This window comes from Strigops habroptila, chromosome 7, assembly GCF_004027225.2.
Source record: "Strigops habroptila isolate Jane chromosome 7, bStrHab1.2.pri, whole genome shotgun sequence".
In the NCBI taxonomy this organism is placed as follows: Eukaryota; Metazoa; Chordata; class Aves; order Psittaciformes; family Psittacidae; genus Strigops; species Strigops habroptila.
The window spans coordinates 18,024,850-18,052,454 of NC_044283.2; the positions used below are offsets into that span (position 1 = coordinate 18,024,850).

The following is a 27,605-nucleotide window of genomic DNA, read 5'->3' on the forward strand; positions in this document are numbered from 1 at the left end:
CCTTTAGCTAGGATAATATGAGCAAGGACACGTGAAAGATAGATGATTTATTATGTCAAACAGACGCAAGAGACTACTAAAAGCAGTAAGCCCAGTGGGGATAGACACTTAATAGCTGCAATTCATTGAGTACATATCCAATAAAAGCAGCAATGTGACATTTTTATTGGTATCCCACTAATGCCAGATTCAAATGGAATAATTTAGTTTAAGCAACAGGTCATGCAAATAATCTTTTTAGCTTAGTCACAAGCCTGGCAAGTTACACAGCACTTCAGCATAAAAGATTGCTTTTTTGGTATTATTCCTAACAACATCCTTATTATTATTCCAAGTTCTTTATTATAGCTTGTAATCCAAAAGTAAAAGTTTCTCAGTCTTTGCTGAAAAATCAAAGCAATTACCATCCATCAAGTTTCTTTTTGTCCTATCAGTGATACATCCAAAGTATTACAGAAGCTTAGTTAGACGTGACCTCTCTTGATCGAATTCCTACATTTTCCTTGAACGACCCTTTTCTTTCCATATGACTTAAATGACCATCAGTTTCCAGTAATCACAACTAGCTCAAAACCAGCTCAATTTAATAATAACATAAAATTGTGATTTTAGATAGCTGATGGACCACCCTAATGTTGTTTGGTGGTATTGGTCCAATTCCTAATTAAGAGCAGAAAAAGCAACACCAGCCCTCTCTCTTTGATACTGTGCTTATCAGACAACCAACAATTAAAAACACAACATCATTAATCCAGCTTCTTAGTGTATATGTGATTGAAATAATGCCATCATCCCAGTTTTCAAATCCAGACTTTCAGTACCAATTGATAAAGTCACTTAAATGAGATCTTCCATTGCTAACCAATTTAGAGTATCTCTGAAGCCCTGGTGTAACCAGATCATCTTAATCCATTTTATTGCAGTCACATAAAATAAATTATTCTGTCTCTCTCCCTTTCACAGTCTGCAATGCTGTTCAGGTAATCACAGGGTATTGACACTACCAAACTGCTAAACTTTCATACAAACTTGTTGGGCCAGCTCTAATTTCACTGTATCCAGGGGAACTGCTTAAAAATGTTATCTTGCATGCGAAAACTAAGGACACATCAAAACTATAAATATCTGCTTGTTGAAATAATGGCCATACCGAAGCTGCTAACACCTGGGGATTTTTTGCATTGTAGATGAGATCTGACATTAGCCTGTGTCTTGCAAATCTTGGATTGGTTTTAATATGTTTCCAAGTGCAAATATAACAGTGTTATCTTAGAACCACACTTAGGTTCTTTCTGAAAATAGGGAAGTTCTGGAGGTCACTGTGTAGTGAAGCGAACACACAGAACAGCATAAGTGATTTCAAAGATGACTTGGAGTCTGGTTGTAACATTAAATTTGCTTCAGTTTAGTGATTTCTATCTGCTTCTTTGCATGATTTCTATCTGCTTCTTCTATCCTTTAAAACTTCCTAAAGGATATTTGAGAAATTAAGCCTGTTCAAGAAGTAAGGCCAAAGCGTTTTCGGAGGGGAAGAATCATAGAATCCTAGAATGGTTTGGGTCAGAAAGGACCTTAAGATCATCTAGTTTCCAAACCCCCTGCCATGGGCAGGGACACCTCACACTGGACCATGTTCAACCTGGCCTTGAACACTGCCAGGGATGGAGCATTTATCACTTCTTTGGACAACCTCTTCCAGTGCCTCACCACCCTCACAGTAAAGAACTTCTTCCTTATATCTAACCTGAACTTCCCCTGTCTAAGTTTGAACCCATTACCCCTTGTCCTATTGCTACAGTCCCTCATGAAGAGTCCCTCTCCAGCATCCTTGTAGACCCCCTTCAGATACTGTAAGGCATCCGAGGTCTCCACGCAGCGTTCTCTTCTCTAGGCTGAACAGCCCTAACTTTCTTAACCTGCCTTCATATGGTTATTTATTAATAAAACTGTAATAAATTACAGTTATTTACTATTTTAGAAGATTTATTAGCACTTATTTTTACAAAGTGAAACTGGCACTAATGTTATGCTATACGCATTGCTGTGCAAATCTGAAAGATCTGCAAGAAAATGGAGTGAGCGTATACAGTATTAGGGTAAGTGAAAATGAATTATAGAGGCTTTATTATTTCCTATCTATACTTCAACAAATGTGGTGGAGCTCCTAGAAGGGGGGAGGGGGGGAAATAAGGGACGATTAATAGTGTCTAGACAACTACTGCCCAACATTAGCACACATTTTTCTCTCTGTAGACAGGTACATGCAAGGTGAGATCCAAACCATAGCCAGTTTTGTTGGTGTGTTCTTGTCTTTACCATGTTAAATTTCAGACCTTAATTAAATTTTATTGCTTCTCTTCAGTAACTGTTATTATCTAATCCAGTCTGTCTGAATTGATTTTGGAAGTTGAAAACGTCAGTATGAATCACAGAACCTTTGGCATGTTGGAAAAATAAATATAATGAAAACAAACATTTGAAAACTGAAGTGCTGGCTGGTAGGTAAATACAAACCAAAAGTAGAGTTATATTCATGATGGAGGCTGCTGTTCCTCAGGGGACGGTCCTTCTCTGAATGCAAGACATTTGATATCCCTCAGGACATTACCCTCTGGTTTACTGCTGTCTGTTATAACAAATGTGCCTCTGGGGAAGCCGTTTACTTGCATCTACATTTGGGGTGGTTTGCTGTTATGATTGCAGCTAGCTTAGAAAAGCTAATAAAGAGTGCTGTGGTATGAGAAAATATATTCTGGAGCATATAACATGCTCCAAAAAGAAGTCAAAACCAGGTCTGATTGTAGAATTGTATCACGAATTTTGTAATTCGTAATTTCTTACAACACATTATCAGTCTGCAAAAGTTGAGTAACTTACATAATTTTAGTTCATTTACCTTTAAAAAATTATGACTCTCTCATGGAAAAACATTTTCTCTTCATTATACTTTCAAACTCTTATGATATTAATCTGGATTTAGAAACAAAAAATGAGGTGGGATGAAGTATGTTGTGATGGGGTTGCATAATAAGGAGTCTTGGGGGGGGGAGGGGGAATTGCTCTAGTGGCAGCTGAACTCCAACACCTATGAAGTATGGAAGGTGTTAACTCCCCACCCACACTCAGCATTATGCCAGGATTCCAAAATAACAACAGTGCTACAAGAAAAACTGCCTGGTTCACGTGAAACACACCCTAAGGGAACCAAAGATATGCAGCTGAGAAGGTAGTATGTAATATTAAAATAGTGTTACTGTGAATGGGGAGTTTGAGCAACTAAAGCACTTTCCCTTACTTCTGGGTAAAATAGTGGAGCCCTACTGCTCTCCTTACCTCCTGTGACTAGTGACTGCGCTCACTTAATAAGCCATTTAGAGTCTTTCTGCATTTCAAATGCACCTTCTCCTTCAGGAAATTCAGCCAATTCCACTGCCTATGGCACCCAAACCTGCACCCTTCTCTTACTATAATATCAATGAATTAATTCCAGAACACTGCTAGAACCACTTTCACATCTTGACAGCTTCATAAACAATTTCAAGTGGCAAGGTTATACTGTAGTTCCTATTTAGCATCATTGGCCTTGTAAAGTAATTACTGATCTCATTCTAAAGTAACAGATTTAAACATCCTCCCAACTGTCTTAACTCTAGATTGAGAGTCATGCTGAAGTCATCGCTCACTAGTTTCAATATTTTCTGCAACCAGTTCATTTAAGCTATTCTGCTTTCATTGAGATAGTTACTTCTGATGTAAAACATGGCCATCAGATTAAGCGCAGAGAATGGAATATGAGACTGTATTCATGAAATCCCTCATCAAGTAAAAAAAGGATTTTGCATAGTCTCAGGTGTACCAAGGGTGTAAAATCACCTTAAATTCATACATACTTGGAAGGTTACAGATAAAAGGTTAAATTTTCCCTCCATAAAAGAGAGAAATGAATGTATTATGACTGTCCAAGAGCTAAACCCCACAAGAAAAAATAATCCAGTGTTTCCACAAACAAAGAATTTGAAGAGCTCACACACTCACTAGCCATGTAAATTCCTCTATTATTACAAATCCCAACAGAATGAAAGGATAAAAATCAGAATTATCCAACAGAATGTAACGTTCCCCTTATTGTTCCTGAAGATACTAGTATGAAAGATCTTAAATCCAGATCCATACTTTGTGTTTTGGTACCTGCAAACTATCAACTAATTGATCTCATTAAAAAAGGATCTGACCAAATGTACTAACATCTAAACCAAAATTACTTTGACAGTCTGTAGACTTACTGTAGGAGCACACATAGAACTGCAGTACACTGAAAGTATCAAGCAGTTAACAGTATTTTGAAAATATATCTCTCAAGGGCATTCACTATCCTTTCTTAGACATCTCAGACACTGAAAAAGATTTTTTTTCAATCACATATAAAATATGAGATACATCCTGCATGATTCCTATTATCAGAAAGCATCATTTCTTTGAAAGTAGGGCAATATATAAACTGACATCTCCCATATCAATAAGAAAGGCTTTGTTTACCATAGTGAAAGGGCAGATGCATCCACAATGAAAGTCCAGGAGAATTACACAAAAATGTAATAGATAGATGAATTATTTCTAAACTTTGGTCGCAGATGATTTTGCTACCACAATTCTGAATGTGATCAAGACTTTCCCATGAAGGGAAAAATGAATGAGAGGCATTTCCTTGTGATGGATTTAGGAATACAATTTTGTACCTACCAACATTCACAAGGTGCATGTCAGTGATGAAACTGAGCCTAAAGTGAGATTCATGGACTTCTGAATCCTTAATAGCTTCAAAACACGCACGAGCAGACACTGCTGTGTGATGAAACAGTTTATCAGTAGGAGAAGATATTTTTATCTCTAATCAAGCAGGTATAAGTGTATATAATCTAGTATTTCAACTCTCACCTCCCCAAAAAAAGCCCATCCAGAACACATTACCATAATTGCAAGTGTCTTTTTCAACTTTGCAGGAGAGACAATGTGTCCTACATCTAACTCTAGGGCTTAAATAGAAAAGCCTCATATATTTGTGCCTAAAAAAAAAAAAAGAAAAAAAAAGAAAAAAAAAAAGATTAATCTCAACAGGCAGTTGTCTCCCACGGATTATTAGGTCTCTCAAGAAAGCTTATATAACCCACACAGGTCTTGTGATTAGCTTGAAAACCCAAGGAGACATATTATTATCCTCTTAAAAGTAAAGGGCCATATTTTCAACAGGGGTTTGAAGATAAAAGAAGATTTGAAATAAAAAGCAATGTTGAAATCAGAAAATCTTGGAATAACTTTTGACTTGTAACTCCACCATGTACAGAAAGTTATTAACAGGGGCACAGAAAGCACACCCTGCAGCACTAGATAGAAGAGGCTGCTGTAACTGTGTAGGAACATTTGCTATGATAAGCTTTTACATAAAAGTGAAAAACAGTGAAAATTTCAACTCATGAGCATAGGTGAATGACCAAATAAAAACTAATCTATTCACCAGCATTACTCACTAAAACACAACAGTTCAAATGGAAAAGAGCATTCTTCAATATGAAGGGCCAGGCCTCTAAAAGTGTGGATTTCTGGGCACAGTCATACAACAGCAAGAAGTGCTAGTTTCAGATTTATTTTTTTTTTTTTTAACTTGGAAAATCTGACTGTGTCGCCTTTTCTACATTATTTACTTTCTCCACTTTTATTTCTTTCTACATTTTTTTTCCTTGTATTTTTTGTCCTTACCAGTTTCAGCACCTGGTACTGTTTTCCTGCTGTTGCTTTGTCCCTCTTCGCCCACCCCTAGCTTCTTTACCCTTTGAAAGCTCTCTAACCGTCTCAACCTATTCTTCCGTTGCTGGAAAATCAGCTGAGTCAAATCACCCGTAACATAGAATTCTGACACTGGAAAGTGTGTGTGGACTAGCTACATGTGAAGATGGAAGGGCATTCTAAAGATCATTAGGAGATGCCAAGAACAGAAGAAGCCAAGAGAATGTGAGTCTCCTTTCTCAGTACCCTCTGACGGGCTGCCCCGAATCCCACCAGATTTTGACAGGGTACAGCAAACACAGTAGCTGTCATGCTGAAATGACTAACTACAGCAAAAAGGACATTTCCTCTTTTAGATCATGCTGACCACTAGATGGACAAGGAAGAAAAATGTCTTCAAGTAAAGATGGTTAAAAAAATCCTGTTTCAGATAAGTAAGGAAAAAAGAAAAACACAGCAAAGCTTCAAGTCAAATGGAAAGCAGAGAGAAGAGTATCCTACGTGCTTGTAACACCATGACAGAACACTTTCCACCCCAGAGAGGCAGAGGGAGGTCACTGGATCCTCCTCATTACAGAAAGTCATCAGTGCTGATTCCTTCCCAGAAGGCTGAATTGTTCTTTTGACCAGCTCAGTGGAGATCTGTAGGTTTTGAATACTAGTTTGTATCTGAGATAGCATCAAAACCAAGGAGTCTACTTTGCTGAGTATTTTCAAGTGGTAACAGAACATATGCATGTATCGTAAGATCTTTTCAATACCTCCAGCCTCCTAGGTAGCAGGTGTAAATTTTGTCCCTTGTGTAAGTCACACAAGATCAGTGGAGTGATTAAGGATGACACAGTTCTGAAATCTTGAGGGAAATACTGTGCCCATAATGAAAAGACAGATGAAAAGTGACCCATTTGTGGAAATCAACTCATTGGAGGTGAAAACCTGAACACAGTGAAAATAGTGCAATTGCCTCATTCCTGTAGATGTAGCCTTTAATATTACTCAGAAGCACAGAGTGCAAAGTCTATGAAATGTTAAATACTCTGAAAAGTGACTGAAATTATCAGAGGATTTAAAAATCTAATCATTAATACTATTATTTTAGACTTGCTAGACTTGGATAATCCTCAGTGATACTTGCAACTTCCATAAACAAAGAATATCCTTCTGGTTTGAAAAATAAGCCCATTCATGCAAAACTAATCTACACTTCCCAATCAAAATTGGCTCAAGGGGATTCTGCAGTTTTCTTCTTTTGCAAGCATTCTTCTAGCAGATGCTGTCATTTTAACTCTTATGAAGTGATTCTTATCCTAACTTGGGTATTACCCATTGTTTCTGTTCCTCTTAACAGAGCTTTCTGGGAGTTCTAGCAAGGAAAAATCAGTATTGTAGCTAAACCAGCTGTTAAATGTGAGAAATGAATTCAAGAAGTCATTTCACAGGATATTTTCTATTACAGCATCTGTGTTTGATTATATAACAGCAGATTTTATAACTGTAAAATGCTCAGATGTGTAAAATGCTGTATCTGTTTATTGGCTATAGACACACACGTGCCCTAGTGCATGACTGAGATTCAGAAATGTTACTAAAGAATGAATAAGACAGATTTTTTTTTTTTAAAGTCAGATGAGAATAATGTACTTTATGAAAACTGACTACTGAGTAATTAGTAGACCTGATCTTACAGTTTATGAGAGGATTCACCATGGACAAAGTGCTATGTATAAAATAAAACCCAAAAACCACATGGCCTGTAAATTTCTGAGTAAGTCATGCTTTCTGCTCCAAAGGAACACAGTAATTTTACCTCAAAAGCTGCAAGGAAGAGACAAATTCTATAGGCCTTTATCTGCTAACCAACTAAACATCAGAAAGGCCAAAATATTGCCTCTTTTGACCCTCAGGTTTCTTTTTCCTTATCAATTAAAACAAACCTCTTAGAGGAGAAAGTGAGAAAGACAGTTCTTCATGTTCCCCGAACAAAAAACACTGACCCAAAACTTTGTCAGGTTAATGGAAATTATTGTTTTTGAGAAGCATTGCTCTTCTGGAACTCTTCCTGCAATCTCAACCAACTAAAGTTGAAAGGGAGTACATTTATAAGAACTACACTGTCAGTGGTTAGCAGTTGAAGGCGTAATCATACCAAGGGGGGGGGGGGGGGGGGGGGGAGGGGAGGGAGGAAGAAACCATGAAAGCACAGGGCAGCATTTTTTAGTACTTTCCAAACAGAGATCCAGAAAAATCTGCTGAATAATTGTGGTCTTTTCTATACGAACAAGACAAAAATGGTAATTTGTCTTTTATAGCTACAAAATGCTAATGTATATTGTTCTGAGATTTGTGTTAGCATGTGTGTGTATACTCATGTGTATGTGTATATTGGTCTTACATGCTGTGAGAGCAAAAAGCCTGTCATAACAATCCTGCTAGAACAGTTATGAACCACGTAACTCCAGCCACAAAAGCACGAGCTGGCCACAAACTGTGAATCTGCCATGAACGTGCTGCAAGCTGATCACCCTACCTTCTCAAGTAGTAGAAAGCAAAGCTGCCTACAGAACAATTGCATGTAAAAATGCAAAGCTGTTTCTAGTTTTCTTATGCCAAGTAGCAGCCATCCGTGCAAGGAAGAGAAAAACTTAAAAGGCCAGAACAGACAGTCTCTAATGCACTACCATACCTACTGTTTGTAAGTTTGAAGCAGTTTAGTTCAAGAGGAGAAAGACTTTAAATAACTCACTCCAAAAGAAACTGCTGGACAATATAAAAACATAGTTACTGTCCGATATTTATACCCTATTATTTAACTTCTTTAAGGATAAAAAAAGTGAAGACAGTTACTTGGCTGTACTGTACCATATACTAATAGGTCCAAGAAAACAGGAAGCTGAGCTGCTGCACTCTGATATTACTCCATTTCATCAGCTAAAAGAGTAAAACTAGAGTCCTTGAAAAGGAAGAAATTTGTTGTTGTTGTTTAAAGGAAAGCTTCATTACAAAAATATCCTACATACAAGCTACAGCTATATAGAAACAGTCTGAACACAGATAAACTAGGCCTGACTGAATTACAGCAATTTCTGTAAAACACTTTACAGGGCTTTGCACATCTATTATTTTAACAGCAGTTGTTTTGGGGTTTTTTTTCCCTATAAGGATATCTTTGAGTTGCTCTGACAGGTTTATCTTCATGATGTATGGTCCCGCTGCCCTATTTTGCTTAGTACAAATGAGACTACAGAGGAAAATTTAAATGAGCGAAAACAGTACTAGCCCACATTACTGAGCCATTCCTTCAGTGTATATATGGTATATATTTTAAAACAAAGGCTCCGCAGAGAAAATGTAGGCATGTAAGTGGAAAACTTAATTTTCTGTTAAAGATTAATTAAGAGAAAATCAGATGAGGCTGAAAATTAAAGACTGTTTCTCTAACTGCAGTTGGAAAGAACGAACCATCTCCTCTGTGTCCCTCATCAAAGCAACTGCCAGTAGTGATTAGGGGAAGGAAAACTCAGCAAGTAAAGTAACAGTCTTCTTTCAAGAAGCTTCTTTCCCCAGCACCAGAGGAGCACAGGTTTTTAATCCAACTGAACTGAGCACTGAGATCACATAATAGTGGCAGGCATCTCTGTGGAGGCTGTATCTCTCTGACCCTGCTCTTATCTACAGCCTCCAGCAGAACTCACCCAGACTCCTGGCTGGCAACCAAAGCCAAGCACCCGTGCCCTAAGATCCCTCCGGAAAGTTACTGCATAGATTCACATCCATCATAACTGTACCTTCTGCTTAAGGGGAAAAAAGAAACAGCAGTTTATGGAGAATGCCCTAGAGTATTCAAAGATCATGAATACTAGAAAAGAAATAGATGTTGAGCAATTCTTGACTTTAAAACCAAAATTTACTTTTAAATGGAATGGAATTCCTAAATGGAATCAGGACAAGGAGATAAAGTAATCTTTTATCCCTTACAGACCAGAGATCTGCCCTAAGAAAGCTGGCTATTACTTGCAATTCCTCCTAGTATTGACTGAAGTTTTCCTGTTCACAGAGTCACGGCAGTAACTTTACCTACCTCATCTAGGATGTATTAGGATGCTTAATTTATAGTAAAGTTTAAATGGTATATCTATTAATACACAATATTTAGTATGGGAAAGATACAGAGAGAAAATTTTTGCTTATGAAAATGCAAGATAATATTTCAGTCCACAACAACGAACACAAGTTATTTTATCTGTTAATTAATAGCATGTACAACACCCACTGAGCAATCAGAACCTGGACAGAAACCTGGAAACACAGCAGTGGAAGATTTCTGTCAAAACAAAACCACCTGAGAATCTGTTCCTATGTGGTTTTTACATTCTCAAAGATTAGTTTTCAAAAGGAAAAAAAAAAACAACCAAAACAACCACAGTAAACAAATAATGCACAAGTTTGGCCATCCTTCAGTCCGTCAGTCCAAAGCCCTTCTCACTATTCTATTCAAGCCTGCAGAGTAACTATTCAACCAAGGGCTTACAATTTGCTTCACGAATTTATTAGAGCTTAGCTCTTGCTCCCCATTTAACACAGCAAGCCTTCCCATGTACTTTATGACTTCATTCTTGAATGGCACTTTTCTTCAGGTAAGATCCACTTATAAAACTTCAGGGCAGGAACAAAATTTTCTGTTTTCCTTTATCTTAATAAATCCTTGTTCTCCTGCATGTTCCTTCAGTGCAGTCTAATGAAAATTCATAGGACATCTGTTCATTTATAACTAAAACAATTTCTACCTTGGAATTTTCTTTCTGCTTAAAAGATTCTACAACAAGCCCATTATATTTAGAGATTCTCCCAGGGATTATACTCAATCATCCACTTGCTTGTGCTTTTTGCTATCAGATATCACTAGCCTCATTGTTTCCCATGCTTCTGAAAATCTGTTGTCCCTTTCTGTCTCCCTAATACAAGCCATAAATTCTTCTTTCATAGTTCCCTGACACTTTTCAGGTCAACATGAAGAGCCATCTGTTCTCCTTGGCATGTAATTCCTATTCTTTCACTTTAAAAGGAATAGTTTTTACGTACAAGCCTTGATCTTCAGGAGCCTCTTCATATCTTTACTTCAAACTTTTTTCTGATGTCCCATTCATCATCTTCATCAGACTTACAAGTTATCATACGTCATAAGTTAAAACTTGTATTAGTCTTGTATTTGCAGGTTGTGGTTGGAATAATTTATGATGCGTTTTTTAACATATGTACAAACTGAAAACTTTTCAAGGATACTTAAAACTCTATTTCTCAAAGTTGTTTGCTTTAATTTTTTTTAAAATACAGAAGAAATGGTATTATTGGTTAGTAGATAAATGCTTCCAGACATTTTCCTGCAAACCTTGCTCTCTGTTTCTCTAGGTCCCAAGTGAGAAATAAAGAAATGTGACTGGAAAGATTTTATGGAAAAAAAACCCACCACAAAACCAACATGGATATAAACAGATAAGTTCATTGTAAATAAATAAATAAATAAATAAATAAAATCATCATAACTATTTTAAGCCTCTTAAAAGACACCATAATATGCCTAACCAAGTAATTGATCATTCCTGAGGAAGTAGTGAGAATGATACTCACAGTTCTAAATAAAATAATACAGGAGAACTGTATTTTTTCTGTACTAGCTACACATGAAGTTACACTTGAACCGAGTACCACCAGCTATGGTTTTGTTTGTTTCTACACAACTGCATTTCAATGGCTCAGACAGAACAAATAATTCCTGTGCTAATGCATTCAAAACTACACTACGTGATAGTATAAAACACAGGCTTTCCAGCAGTAAGGGTCAAAGTTTTTTTTAAACTATACTGTACAACCAGAACCAATATAGTCACTTCTAGATGCAACTACGTTCCCTTGCAGCTGTTGATTAATGCATATATTAGTTCAGAAAGCTAAGCATACAAATGGCATAGGTCCAAATGGAATAAAGTAAACAAAGATTTAGGGGGCAAAAAGTATATAAGCCAAACAGAATTCCGAAAAAGCAACAGTAACCTCAAAATGAAAAGATGTGCTAATTCAGATTATTCTTACAAAGACACATTGCTAGCATTATGGGAACAGATGTACAATTCACCATACAGAAATGACCACAACATCTACCCAGTTAATTGAATGTCTGAAGTGGTGCCCTCATTAACCATAGCATCCTCTGTGGACTTTATGGAGTGTGGAGGACACCTTGACAAATTAAGGTGTCTGATTACTAAAAAAATGTAAATTTGGGTTAAAGTGAGTAGCATCAGAACTACTTAAAGTTCTAATTTAGCAGATATTGCAAAACATTGTAAAACAAGACTTATACTGGATGTTCCCAGGGATCTCCCTCATCCAGGAAGCTCTGTTTAAATACAAGGCAAATAGCAATTTTGTAGTTTATTGTAGACTTCTCATTTAGATTATTGTTCATTTGTATTTCAAATCCATTAAAAGAAAATTCCATGCAAAATTTAATATCTTAATAATAAAAGGTTAGCTAAATATTGTGACAATTAATTAAATAACACCACCATTAGGCAGCAATAACCATGAGCAGGTCACACAAACTTCAGCACTTTTTTGTGGATTTACACTACTCTGACTTATTACAGAAATTTGTTTGGAAATATTTCATTCCCAGTTTCAATTTTTTTTTTCCTTTAAATCCCACAATCTTACATGATTGTCAAACTACTATTGCCGAGTCCCACCTTTATTTTATATGACAATCACTGTCTTGATATGATGTGATTCTGTGTAGGGTTAGCTAGTTTTGCAAGAAAAGTATTTTCTCCTAATAGAATTATTGCATTAATGCTGGGGATCTCACAACAGCAAGGACCCTAAGAGAGCAAAACCAGTGTTTTCTTGTTGCTGAACTGAGCTACAGACAACAATTTATTGACACAGGCAGGAATAACTCTTATATTTTATCACATTCAGAAAACAACCAGACACCTTCCCTGAGATGCTGCTAAATGTAGCAGGATTTCTTTATTCCTAGGAGTCTGTAGAAAACACTGAGTCTATGAAGTCAGAAGTGCACTTTGGTTTCTAGAACACACGGTCGGCAGCATTTATTCTCTGAAGATTTCCAACAGATGATGTAAAAAGAAACTCCTGTTTCAGATGGCAATAAGAATGAGACTCTATTTTATTTTACTTTAATTTAAACCTTCAGAGTTGTTTCCCATCCTTCACAGTATACTTTTATATTTTCTTCTGCCTTCACACTTTTCATGCAGATTTCCTTCCATGACAGGACAGCCACTGCCAAAGCACTTCTATCGACCTCTCTGCTTTGAAAGCTGCTAGAAGCCCTAATGCATTCTCTATATCTTGCTTTTTATCAACAGAGAAGCAAGTTCCTTTACCCAAAACTCAGAAGAGTAATTGGCCTCAATTAAATACTGGCAAAAAGCCCTTGTCTATTCACTTTCAAAGCATTCACAAAAAGCTCAGTTGTTTACATCAGGCTTTTCAGAAAGGTAAATGAGGATGGCTTGTAAATTAAGGGATAGAAAAAAGCAGGGCAAACCAATCTGAGAAATTTGACATAACCACCTGGAAGCACCTGCTACAAAGCTTCTGCTTACCCAGTGTGAATTACTCAAAAGGCAGAATGGAGGCAGCTACTGTAAGTCTGCTTGGCTCAGACTGATTTCCAAATAGTATTTAGTATCAAAACCAAAATTTATGAAGCAAACAAAATTAATTCTCATAAGTGAAAGAATGAAGTGCAACTCACACAGAGGAAGGGAAAAGAGCTACACATGATGGGAACAAGGAAGCATACTAACAACAGCTGATCCCAAAACTAGGCAGCTCCTACAGTTTCAAGTTAGCTCAGCATGGCAGGGCTTTAAGATTTTATCAAAGAGCCTATAAGAACTAAAGAAGACCATAAACAACCAACCAACTTAGAAAAAGACCAGGTAGACAAGTTATGAGTCCACAGAGTTAACTTCATAAATTTGAGGGTTAAATAAATTCCTATGACAGAATGATTGTGATTTAAGACAAAATAAAGACCAGCAGAAGACCGCAAATAAACTTTTGTCAAGGAAAAAGGGCCCCTTAGTTCACAGTCAAGCTGTCAGAATGAAAATGCTCTTTGCACTGAATACAGAAATACAGAAAGCAGGTCCTGAAGCAGAAATGAATGCTTACCATAAAGTCGAAAAGCCTGTAAACCAAGACTCAACAGCAATAGAAAGAGTAATAAAATTAGCAATTTTAGCAACCCTCTACAATAAAGCATTATAATCTGACATAGTTAACGCTTCATACACACCATCTTTCATCACTTATGTCTAAATTACTTTGTTTAGAAAGATCATTCTGTGAGATTCTAGCAAGTGGGGCACTGCAAGATTGTCATTTCACCCCAGACTATTGAACAGTACTGCCTGGGACATGAACCTGAAAGCAAACAAGATATTTAACATAAGTGGTCAGAGTTCGACAAGTCCATAGGAGCAAGAAGAAATTTTAAAGCAGTCAGGAGATTAACCTAATGGATAGCAGGTGCTAGCAAAGGAATATGCGAACTTTACGTATGACTAATAGCAAACTGGAAAGATGCAAAAACGCTTTACTATTACAAAGCAAAGCAAACCTTTTACTCAGCAAAGTAATTCCTTATGTTGCAGGGGCAAGAGAACAAAAGGGTAAGAAATGTGAAGAGCTTTTCAGGTAACAGAGAGCTCTCAAATGAATACACAGAGAGCTGCTGAAGTTAAACCATCCAGAAGTAAAGGGCAGAAGGGTGATGGACTGAGTCCTTCATTTCTATTTAAATGTCAAAAAAACCCTCAACCAAACCACACAGAAACCAGCATCTTTAAGAGAATATGTTCCTGGGGGTGAAAGCAGATTAATATCTTTCTATGATACTCAATACCTCAGCAGAGTCATTCAAGTCCGTTCTGAAAACAGGCTGATTGGATATGCTCTGAAACTTTTCTTGCACACCCCCACCCCCCTCCCATCCCCACCCACCCCCAGCCCCACCAAATTCCTAGTTCAGTTCTGTTTCTTAAATGAGTAGTAACCAGGGGCTGGAGGTCTACTGCAGGGAAATAAGATTTTAAAGGTATAGACAGCACTACACAGGACCTACAGAAATTAAATACATACTTGAGATATTTATTACTTATTTGATAGATATGTCAAGGAAATAAAGAGCCAGCTACAAAAGGAAAACAACTTATACCATTTTCTAGCACTGAGCCACATTTTTCTATAACAAAAGAAGCTGAGTGTCTGGGAGTACATCACAGGAGATATCACAGAGAAAAGTGATCACCAGCTTTGACAGCTTACATGCCCTGTGTATCAGTAATTGACATCCATTTGGGGGCTTACTTTTTCGTTTTTTGGAAATATTTCTCTTACTTTTTGCTGCTAATTAGACATTTGAGAATAAGAGCAACCTGTCATCTTCATTTCACTCAACAGCTTGAAGCAGGGAAAAAAAAAAAAAAAGGGAAAAAAAAACCCCAACATGACAGAAACTGAGGCCATAACCATATGTTCCTCAGAATGCCAAGAAAGGGAATATATGGCCTTCATGGGTAAAAATATTTGCCTGGAATTTTTTTCCACAATGCAGTTTTGTACTGTCTATCTATAGAAAAGGAAACAGCAAAATGCAGATCTGAGTCAGGGCCCATGCACTTCAGCTTTTCCCCTGTATCTATGTCAAAGCACCTTTGCCTTCTGGAATCTCAATGGACAGTATGACAGTTACTGCAACTTGAAAGACATTTGTGACCAAGTGGAAACCAAAGGAGCATTTACAAGCATTAGTGTGAGAGGTAGAGAGGAGCACTGTAAAATTAAAAAACAACAACAACAAACAAAACACCACACAAAAAACCCCGACGACAAAAAAAAAAAAAAAAAAAAAAACCACACAAAAAACCCACAACCAAAAAACCAAACCCTAAAACCAACAAAACCCAAACAAAACCCCCAAACACCTCCCCCAAAAAACAAAAACAAATAAACAAACCCCAACCACACACTAGTTTATCATTACTTCTAGAACTGATTAGTTGAAGTCTTAAAGGAGGAGCAGAATTTTTCACACTTTCTCATTTATCTTGCAATATATTTTTCAAATTATGATGCTGTATAATGGAATTGTTCAAAATACAATTTAAAAAGAAAAATACAAACACCAGTAAAAATTATCTTCTAGAAACAATGACCTAAATGTAAGCTAAACACCCACCCCCCCCCCAAAAAAAAAAAAAAAAACAAACCACAAAAAAAACCACCAAACACAAAAAACCCAAGCCCTCACCTTAAGAACACATAATGACTTCCACCCCCAGTACAGAAACAAATCAGATTTTATAAACATCCCTCTGGGATTCAGGATGTTTGACTGCATTTTTACAACAGACTGAAATGAAAGTTAGTAGTTTATTTTAGCAGTTGGTACAGTTCTGTACTTGGGAATTTATCATAGTTTGCCATTTAATTTAAGCACTCAGTTTCCAACAGCTACTGCTCTCAGCCTGGGGAGGCAGTGAGGAGAAAAACAACTGCAACAAATTACACATGATGAATTTTTAGTAGCCTCAATATGGGTTTTTTTGTGTCACTAGGAGACAGGATACTGTGCAATAGACTGCCTGAGAGAAGGTTAACAAACTGGGCAGTAAAAATAAGAGTCTATGTGGAAGGTGACCTTCTGAGAAGAGGTATTCCAGCCTCTGGCTAGGATGAGGAAAGGCTATGACTGCTACAGAGTTGTATTAAAAGCAGCTTATCATTCACTTCTCAAAGAGAGTTGTCCTGGCAACTCTGCTTTGTACTGAGTCATCTGCTACTGCACTTATGCATTTGTATGCCTTTGACATATTTTCTTGATTGGACTTTTCAGGAATCCAGTATTGGGATGCTAAGTCTTTAATCCTACATCATAAGACAGACACCAAGCTACTTAATTCTACCAGAATGACTTCTGCTCCAGGACTGCAAAGGATTAAAAGCATGGGCGGCAGTTTTATGAATGTTTTATTGGACTGCAGCAGAATTTAGGCACCAGAATCCCAACGTACTTACCCATGGGCTGAAATAACTTGTCCTTGCCTGGGAATTGGTGATGGAACAAAAATATCAAATGACAGTTTTGCATTCTAGCTACTCAACTGTGCCTTGTTGTAGAATAACAGATCTTTATGTCTGTCAGTAGCATCTGTGGAAGAATCTCTGCAGGACATTATTATGCCTCCCAAAGCACTGGACCAAATGATTAATGTTTTTCTCATGTTTAGAAGAAATACACAGTGGCTTACATGGATATGCTCTGCCTTGGTAGTGTGTTTTAATACCTTGTTATTCCAGCAGAAAGCTTAAATTAAACAAATGAGTGCCACACTGCAGACTGCATGTAAGGAGAACACTTATTTCTTAAGGCAGATCTCATGGCACCAGTTTCCTTCAGGACGTGTATGACCTCTGGATTTGGATTCAGTACTTTAAGGAGACAGCCCATCTTTAACGTGTTAGTTTCACTCTCCTCTCTCTCAGTTGCAACTCTTGACAAGGTGGCAGAAAAACAAAACGATGACTTATTAAGAAGGATTTACAGATGGGTGAGGGGACCAAAAAGAAAGAGAAAGGCAGGAAATGGAGTAGTAGTAACTGGTCAGACATCACAGCTGAGAAAGGTTATGGAGGAGTCCTATGGGGTCGATGCTGAAGCTCCTAATGTTCAACAAATCCATAAGCAAAATCTGTTCATGATATTCAGTGAAAGGTTAGTGTAAAAACTGCAGAAGTACCACATGGAACTGAGTGACAGGGGGATGGTGATGAAAGACACCAGGCAGATGAAACAACATAGTTAACATAAGGCAGGTAGGAAAACCAACTTAATCTCACACCACAGGGGGCTGAATCAAGATAGACTACAATGACCAAAAAATGGAAACACATTCTCATAATTCATACTTCTAAGAAAACATTAGCTAAGAGGCACTTTAAAAAAAGGCAAACATTTAGAATTATTACAAAAGTATTACAGAATCAAAGACAATGCATACAGAATGTAAAATGTGGAGCTTGTACATTTTTAAGCACTACAAGATGTCCTGGATTCTGTAGGCTAAAAAGGACAGTAGAAAATAGCAAAAAACAAATCATTTAACAAAGCACTATATGTAAATAGGTGCCTGCACTACCTGAAGAAACCACTGTGAACTTCAACAAAAATATTTTGAAGTCTTAGTATATAGTATCAGTTTTGTCAGTTCAAACATATCCCACTGGAAATAGCCAAAACAAGTGATGCTTAAATGGACAGAGATAATTCAGCTAACTCAGAAAATCTAAGCTGAGCACTATTTAGCTTCCTAACAGCCTTCATAGCAAATTGACTATTTACAGTGTCAAGACGAATATTTAGGAGAATTCTATCACTTTTTGGAGGGCAGTTTTCTCTCTGATGAATATGTACATCTTTTGCTACATATGACTTGATTGACAAAAACATTTCAGTAGACTAGTTGTGAAAGAACTGGCCTTATTCCTACACTGTCTCAACAGGATGACATGTCAATTACTGACACAGTATGACACTGTACAGACAACAGGTAAGTAATTTAATAGATCAGTCCAGAACTTCCTGTAACAATACATACAGTTCAATTAGTTTCTCACAATAGACTACAGAGGTTATTTGAGGACCTTCAAGCACTTCATCTGCTAAGTCTTCACAGGGGCAGGAATGCCCTGCTGTTTCCATTCACATCTGTCACTCAGCATTAAAGTTTCAGAGCACTGTGAACATGGACAGAGGACGCACGGCAACACTTGGATTCGCCTGCATGCGGTAAGAGGGCGAGGCCCTGAATCACAATGAAATTTCCAAAACCAGCAGTCTGGGCAACAGACGCACCAAACTGAAGAGGAGCAGTGACAGTCAGCCACCGCCAGCATTTCAGTCCTCCCCAACCTGAATTTCAGTTACTGCTGTAACTCTGTAAACGAAAAACCACAAACAGTCCATTTTTTTTAAGGCATAAAGATTTCCTCACTGTATTTTAGAAAAATCATGAGTTTGATAATTTTGCCTTCAGTCTCACAGCTTCAGAGTGCTGAGAGTTAAGACGAGACATGATGCTGTCCCCTATCCCCTAACTCTTTCTCTTGGTCTAAACTCTTCACTGGTACAGATTTGCCAATGGCTTTATACCAAGGATGAATCTGGTACACAATAACATGTATCAGTGTATCAGATGTATCAGTGTCTGTGCATATACACACATTTTTATATATTTGTGTCCCCTGCACTCTTCTTTCCCCTCCATCTTCCCTCCTCACCCTCACTCTCCTGGGCATGTGCAACTGTTCTACTTCAGGTAGGGGTTTTGGGGGGTTTTTTTGGTCTTATTTTCTATTTTCCCTTCTCTTTGGCATTAATTTGCATCTAATTTTCTTTGTTTGGTTGCATTTTTTAAAGTTATTTTGCTGATTAGAGAAATTAAAAATCTTCTTGTCCTCACTAAAAAGCCCTGCTGCCTTTTGAGGGATCCTGAGGAGCTGTGCACACAGGCTACTCAGAAAAGTTAAACATTAATTAATCAGTAAGGTAGAATAGTCAAAATTAATTCAGTCTCTGTTGAGACCCTCTCATTCAGAATTAAAATAGACTTTGTTTGGTTTAATTTCCTTGAGAAATGAATTATGCTAAATTGAAATAAGGTCACTTCAGTTCTGATTCTTCTGAAATGTAGCGGTTTAACTTAATTTGAATTAAATCTGCACATGAAGACAATTCCTTAGATTTCTCTTATGTTGCAATTCATTTCCTGAACTGATAATGGAAGAAGTTTATAAAAGTTCGGCTGCAGTACAGCAATTTAAGAGCAGCTTATCATTGGTGTTTAATATTTGCTTGTCTGAAAACAAACATGATACTTTGGGGTAGCTGACTAAATGTATATAATCATTACATTCATATTTACTGTAATTAATTTCAGATGCATTTTCTACAGAAAGTTCTACAGATTTTATTGTCACGGATTCCAGAGGCATCATTGCTATTGAATTAAAGCACTGACTGAACCTGGCATGAGATGCCTGAATATAAGCATATTTAAAACTTGCAACTGAAAACGAAGAAAGGTTGTTTATAGGGAGGGAAGGGGGGGTGTTTAAAAATGGGTATACTTATACATTTTGAATATGTATATTTACAAATGTAAAAATCATAATTTTTCCACTATCCAGGATAATCTAAATAATGAACATTAGCTGTTACTATATGTACTCGATTAAAAACTAAATTGAATTTTTTGCTCAAAGCGGGATGCATCTGAGTGCATGCATCTGTACCACATTTGATGAGCAACTGCTCTCTCAAGTGTTGCAGAAACCAGAGCCTGAGGCTCCGTATCTGAGGACAAAATCTGACATGGGATTTTTAAGAAATTCTTCTCCAACTAATGAAATTAAAAGTAGCAATTACACTGAAGAATCTACAGGCAAACTTTTGAAAATAAATGACATAGAAGCCCAAGTCCAATTTTCAGAGTTGACTAAGGAATCTATCTTCTGCCAACCTTTACAAATATTGCTATAAATCACGTATGTATGATCAACTAACACATATTTTTCCTGAAATTAACTGGAGTTTACCATACACATACAGGCCTGCACGTCACAAATGCTAAATGCTGTTTGATTTTAATCACATGCCTCATAAAAGAGATTTAATAACAAATTTACTAATCAAAAGCAGACTATCAGAGACACAAATTATAGTACCTCAATTTAGATTTATTCAAATTCCTAAATTAATGAAGTATGGGTGCTGATGAAAACAGACTTCTGCGAGCGCACTTATATTAAAAAAATGCATGCAATGATTCTTACAATTAGGCTGCAAAATGCTATGTTGAAAGGAAAAAATTTCAGTTGACTTCATTTTTTTTTTTTTCTTCTCGTGATTGGAGGAAGGGGCTCAGGTGAGATGATTTAGTTGAGAACACGTTTTAGGAAGAGGCAGGGGTTATAGATGTTAAATACTCTACCGTTCTTTGAAGCAGCGATGATATCCTAATTGCAGAAAAGTCTTATTTCAACATAAAAACATAATGATTGTATTGGTTCAGACTAAGGATCCATCAAGGACAACATCTTGTTTTCAGCAGCAGCTATTAGTGTATGCACAAAGAAGAGGAAAAGGACAAGCACATTGAATACTCTCCCCCAACACTTTCCCAGACATGGCCTATTTTCATCTCAGGGATTTCTTACATATGCTACAGTTAGTGACTCCCAACAGGTCTGTTCTCCAAGTGCTTGCCAAGCTTGTATCTCTGAACTCATGCAGGACTTCTTGCATTTACCCTTTAGTAAGGGGTTTTATAGGTTTCAGTCCTGACTGGCAATGGTAAGCTCACCACCTATCCATTCAGACATAAAGCTCATTTTTTCCCAGCATGCACCGCTTTACACATTAATCTACATTGAATTTTATCTGCCATTTTACTGTCTTTGAGAATCATTGCACAAAATCTAGCTATGATAGAAAGTCCCTATAAAACAAACTCACTCAACAACCAAAATCCAGTCTGCATACTCTAAGGTAGTATTCATTACAGTTTGCATCCAAATTTCTACTCTTACTATACTCTATTCCTTACTGCTTCTATACTCCAAGTTACTCTATACAATGGTTCAAGGAAAAGTATGCATACAGCTAAGAACTGCACACATAAGGCTGAGATAGTCTTAACACTACCATTTCCTAACATTTTGTGTGCATAATTTGGTAACTTTCAAAGAGTTCCTTTAAGAACATTTTTAAACATAATGTCAAGAGCTGTGTCCTACATACAACTGAAATTTGAATATTACCTTTATAAATTATGTTAGTAGTTTGGACTCCTACAAATGGATAGAAAGTAGGACTTCCAAAAGCAGATCATTAAGGATGGCTATGGGATGATTTTCAATGTGTCATTTGTAAGACAAGCTGAACTGTATCTTTCATTATAATTAAGATTCAGATTTGGAATGAGAGAATAAAAACTCAATCTTTTCAAAAGAAATGCTATGCAGCATGGTAACTTTGTCTGTCTTTTCCCATTAACATACCACAAGAAACCTTAAGACTTTAATGAAGACTCTTTTGGAAGGATTTGGAAAAAAAAGATTTTTTTGAACTAGGTTATATGATGGAGTTAATATGTTACATAGGACATTTGAGTGACATATTTAAACATTCAGGAGAATATCTTTAAAGATTAGGGTACTGCCTTTAGATCCCCTACTTCAAGATATCCTTCTGCCAGATGAATTTTTCAACAGTGCTTAAGTCTTCTGAATGCATACCTACCATATGCAGCATTATAAAAGCTGAAGCTGAAACATTTTTGCACAACACTGAGTTTTGCAGATACTGCTTAAAGGAAGAGAGAGTATGCAAATTGGGGGAAGCAAAGGCAGCCTGTGTAGACCCTTTTCTGAAGAGGGGAAAATTTGTAGTTCAAGAGTGCTTAGCAGTGGTTTATCATCATACATTTTCTAATTAATTACATTACTTAAAATGAGTGAACTACAAAATCACTGGCAGTTCACAGGAGGTCTGTGGCTGTGAAAGGTATATAGCTAGGATTGGGTTTTGGGTGAACAAAAGAAATATTTATAATCTGTTCCAGCTTGAAGCAGAACATATCATAAACACACTAAATTATGGCATTCTCAGCATTTCCCAAAATTTCTGTTAAGCTAACTGCTGCTAAATTCAATACATCTAGTCTTTGCCTCAGAGTACTGTATTTGTAACATCTCTGTATCCACCACACCCTTCCACAAAATTATTTCTCTCTGAGGTAGACTAATACCAAGACTGCACCAGCAAAAGTTGTCAATGCTTATCAGGAAATTGAGAAAGCATAAAGTACAATGCAGAACTTAAAATGAAATCTTGATTGGTTTCTTTAAAATTAATGAGGCTTCTTTTCCTAAGCGGGACATGGCAAACATTTCACCCTTACACATTAGAACTTATGCAAGAAAGAACACTGCATCTCTATAGATGAAAAATATCTGAAATCCTAGAAGTTCAAACTACCTCACAGGCAACAGACAAAAGATACAGACCTTAAAACTGGAATTCTTTTCCACTAAAAAAAAAAAATAAAGAAGATTAATCAGGTTTATGAACACTACTGATTTAGTATCAGAAGCAGTATTTCAGCAACACAATGAAAAAACAGTATTTGGAAATACACAAAACCCTTGTTTCACATTTTAGCTTTTTCATGACATCCTCAAGCTACGAGCACCTTTTAAAATAATTTTATTTTAGATACTGTTTGCATAAAAAGGGGAACATCTTGTTCATCTGCTCTCTGTCTCATTATTTAGGATTATTTTGATATTTTGGATTATTTCTTTTAATTTATTCTAGTTCTCATTTCACATGTATTTTCAGTAGCAGTTATTGGAACATTATTAACCTGCATTCAAAAAAGGTAATTCACCTTGGAATTACCAAGGAGCAACCTTGGAAAGCATTCATAATAAAACGCTGCCTCAGACAGAGTCAGACTTCAGGCACTGGCAGGCAACTGAGCTACAACAGTCACAGGAGTACTGTTGTGACAGCCTGAATGCCTCTGCTAGTGCCTCCCACGCCTTCAGGTCTATGCTCAAATGGCATCTTCCTCTTGGCAGTGGGCTAGAAAAATATTTCTGTGCAGAAACAGGCACAATTTAAGGCTAAAAATTACCTTCTGGTAATCTGTTTTCCCAAAGTGCCATCAAAAAGTACGTCCCACATTCACGAACAGATCTTTTTTTAACTAAAAACACTCTCAGACCTATGATGACTGTTATCTTACACCAATGTCATTAATCTCTAGACCAAACAAACAAAACCAAACAATCCATAGCTTAATCTACATAAACCTAGAAGAGTGAGATTACTTCAGTTTGTTGGAGAGAGAATGCAATTCCACAGGCAGAGCTGTTCTCCTTTTCCTTCTTTCTTTGTAAATGCATATGCTAACTCTGAATCTGTCCTAGAAATCTAGCCTCCTTTATGATATTTAATATGTCATAGCAGGCATTTAATATGAACATGCCTGAAAAGGATATACTTGTGAAAACTTACCACTGAAGTCAATGACAGTTTTGTTTCTATTATCTCTTTAATCCCCATACTTTATCAGTTGTGACAGTTAAGAAAAATTTCCCAGCCATTGCTCCAAAATTGTTTTGCATGTTCCAAAATAATTTTTGATTTATTTCTTGATCTTGTTATTACACAAAAATCTTGTATATTATACAAATTCACATTGCATCTGAAAACTGAAATGTTCTCAATGGCAGCACTAAGTTCCTTATGATAATGTTTCAAAGACCAGGCAATTCCAACACACCTCCAGAGGCAGCAGGCAATAAAGTAGGAATTGGTATCACATTTGAAAAATGCTGTCTTTAAGTATTTGAGGTAGTCTGTTCCACTTGTAGAAACACATCAACTCAATAGATAGCAGAAATTATGGAAAATGAAAAACTTCTTTTCACCACATTTTACTACATTTTGTTGTCAATCATAGTAACTTGCTGTAAAACAAAAGGAAAAGATCTGGATGTATTCAGGCAGAGACTGCCACTTAAAACCCATTGTAAAGGTTTATGCAGCATTTACCTTCAAGCAAGGGGGGAGTTTCATTAATATTACTTACAGAGCTGAGTTGAATATTAAACAGAAGTCCATGTTTATGTACTATCACAGAGACCTATATAAGAATTTTTATTTGAAATATTGAGATTTACAGAATATTGAAATTTACAGAACAGGTCTGTAATACTGTAAGTGGTTATGAAATGCAAGCAGTAAAACCAGCAATTATCAGTGACTTCTTAGCTGGGCCTATAGGCAGTAAACCTCTCTCTAGTTTTCTAATCACTGAAATCACACCAACTGCAGCAGAGCTTGTAGCAATCTATATTGATGTAGACTAAGTATATATTCAACATGCCTACCCATACAGAAAGGAAGAATGGATTGGATTCAGTGCCTGTGCTTTCAACAGTGCATAGTTCCAAATTATTAAGTATAATTTAAACATTAAAGAACATCTGAAAAAAAAAACCAAACAAACAAACCAAAAAACAAACCAAAACCCAGGAGCCAAATTGTGTCAACAAGGAAGTTAAATTGTATTCACCATTGTGCTCCTTAGTAAACGTTTACATTTTGAAAATAATGGGTCACTTGAGCGAGCAGATTGCCTGCTTGTAAAAAGCTAAATAAGCACACTTTTTATAGTTTGATAGCTATCCTACATTTTTTGAACGCTCAAGATATAACAGTAATATCTTTAATATAAAAATTAAAGTATAATGTTCTAACACTTTCAACTAGGCTTTCTCATTCATCTTCATTAATTATCAACTGATTACTAACACACTGAATTATGCATTGGGTTTTGCAGAGGTAACGGTAACTGGTATTGCAACAGCTCAAGTTAGCAAGTAGACTGGGCTATGCAAGAACCGAACAGTGGAGCTCTACCTCACTTAGCCTTCCAAATATGATCACATTTTATCGATCTTATTTGCTACATCATTTGAACACAATGAAGTCTATTAACCTAATAACAGTCCTAAGATACTGTTGCCTGTAGTAAAAACAAGCTGAAAGTTTCCTAGGAAGTGTCTCAGTTCTTCAGAGTTCCTAAGTGTGTGTGTGGGGTTGCTTGCTTGTTTCATTTAGGGAAACATGCTTCACACAGAATCAATCACAGAATGGTTTGGGTTGGAAGGGGCCTTTAGAGATCATCTAGTCCAACCCCCAAGGTTGCAAGTGGTTTCCATCATCCACATACCCCACACCCCTGAAGTTTCACAGAAATTGTGAAAATAGGGATTTTAAATCCCAGATCTATTCAGCCTTCACTGCAACCCTAAGCCTCCTTGTGACCCTTCATTTCATATCACTCTATTTGGTTTTCCAGTAACTTAGCATTGAAAATGTGCTTTTCAATTATAAATGAAAAAGAACTTCTTTTAGTAGTAACATAAGAACCAGTATCCAAAACAATTCCTAAAAATGGTTTGAACTGTGAGCTTAGAAAGCTTGCAGTACAAACATCAGTCTGAAAATAACGAAGTGTGCATCATTTGCCAGTTAGGAAACTAAAAGCTTGGATGACTTTGAAAAAGGAGTACTGGTGTTCGTTTCTAACACAGCTTTCTTCTTGCATCGTATATTATTTAATTTCCATAGCATCCCACAGGAGTAGGAAGCCAGAATTTTCAGAGAAATCTGAGTTGATACACAAAAGAAACCATGATAGACTGGGAAGAGAACAGGGGAATTCTGTGTTACTGGACACTCAAAGTTACTAAAAAGCTATATCAGATTTCCACAAGTTAAAAGCATCCTACGAAGTACTCGTTGCCAATGTTGGTGCCATGATCTTTACAACATTGTAACCCCAAATCTGATAAATTGCACACATCAATACTTTAAATTATTACTGAAGAGTCAACTTTACTCTCAAATCTTTCCATCAGTCCCTAAGCTAGGGGTGGGGGAGAGGGACGGCACGACAACATGACAAAACACAATAACAAAAGAAACCATCAGCAGAAACTTTCAGAATACTCATAGTAAAACGAATTCTCAATAACCATGTCAGTATAACTGGTTATTATCTGCTGATGCTGCACTTGCACCTCTGCTTGATGATTTATCTGAGGGAAAAAAAGAAATTTGAACTTGAGACAGAAGCACAATTATATTTTATAAGTACAGAATGACATCATGTATGCTATTATATTTGTCAGCTGTTGTGAAGAGCCATAAAATGCTGAATTGTGAGAAAAGTGCATTTTCCAAAGTGCTAAGAGGAAAACTACACTGTTCAGTCTAGCTTAGAAACCTTATCTAGTACTGTACAATTTGTCCAAGGTTACAGAAAAAATTACCTAAAGTTGACAGCCATATATGTTTCGAATTCTTTAAGGGCAAAAAGCACAAGTGTTATTTAAAGTTTGCAGCTAGATGCTATATCATCACATTGACAGTTTGTAGTTGATTTACATCCTAAGATAAGCAAAAACAAGCCTCTAAGAAGAAGAATGCAGTCTGCTTGCCAAAGCAAATCAGTTCAAGAAACAGTGGAAACAAAAAGATCAGTCCTTTAGGAGCATCATGCGGATACTCTGCATTACCTCCAACATACACAGGTACACAGGTGAAAGCATGTAAACTCGCATTCCCTTTGGGATTCAGGTGTGTAAAGGCTTAGAGAAGATTACACTCTCTGAACACTGCAACAACATCACATTATATATCCTGCTTTTATTATGTTCAGCCACAATATAGTTCACAGATTTCTGCTATATTATTATTATTTACAAGCTGAAAGGAATTATAACATAAAACAGTGAAATCATTAGGTTAACCTTAACCAGTTTTCCTGTTACCATGCTGCAGAGCTCGACTACAAAGAAAAACAGTTGTTACCTGTGTGAAGAGAACCTGTGATGAGCCTGAGAAGGTACTCGGCAAATTTCAGTATTTCACGCTTACACCGCTTCCTACAGCCACTCATCTTAGGCAGAACGGTATTCCTCTGGGAAGGGCCCGCAGACTGCCAACAGAGAGGACAGTGTCTGCCAGCAAACTTCTGGGGCAGTTGGCCACCTCACAACTTGCCGCCAAGCGAACTCCCTGGATTTACCTCTGCTGTCTGCAGCAGCGATCCCGCGGCAGCGGGCGGGGGGCGCCGGGCGCTGCCACAGCG

The 27,605-nt window shown here is 36.9% G+C and overlaps 1 protein-coding gene across 3 annotated transcripts in view; it reads right to left on the minus strand.

The window, feature by feature from the left end:
* KCNIP4 (potassium voltage-gated channel interacting protein 4) overlaps nucleotides 1-27,605 on the minus strand; it is a 418,997-nt gene that overhangs the window by 286,253 nt on the left and 105,139 nt on the right. Inside the window, exon 1 of one of the 3 annotated variants that reach the window (XM_030492529.1) lies at nucleotides 27,326-27,504. The exons of the other annotated variants lie outside the window; for them this stretch is intronic. Coding sequence (XP_030348389.1) covers nucleotides 27,326-27,413 — 88 coding nt within the window. The 5' untranslated portion in view covers nucleotides 27,414-27,504. Of the gene's footprint in view, nucleotides 1-27,325; nucleotides 27,505-27,605 lie in introns of those variants that run through there. 3 annotated transcript variants of the gene reach the window in all.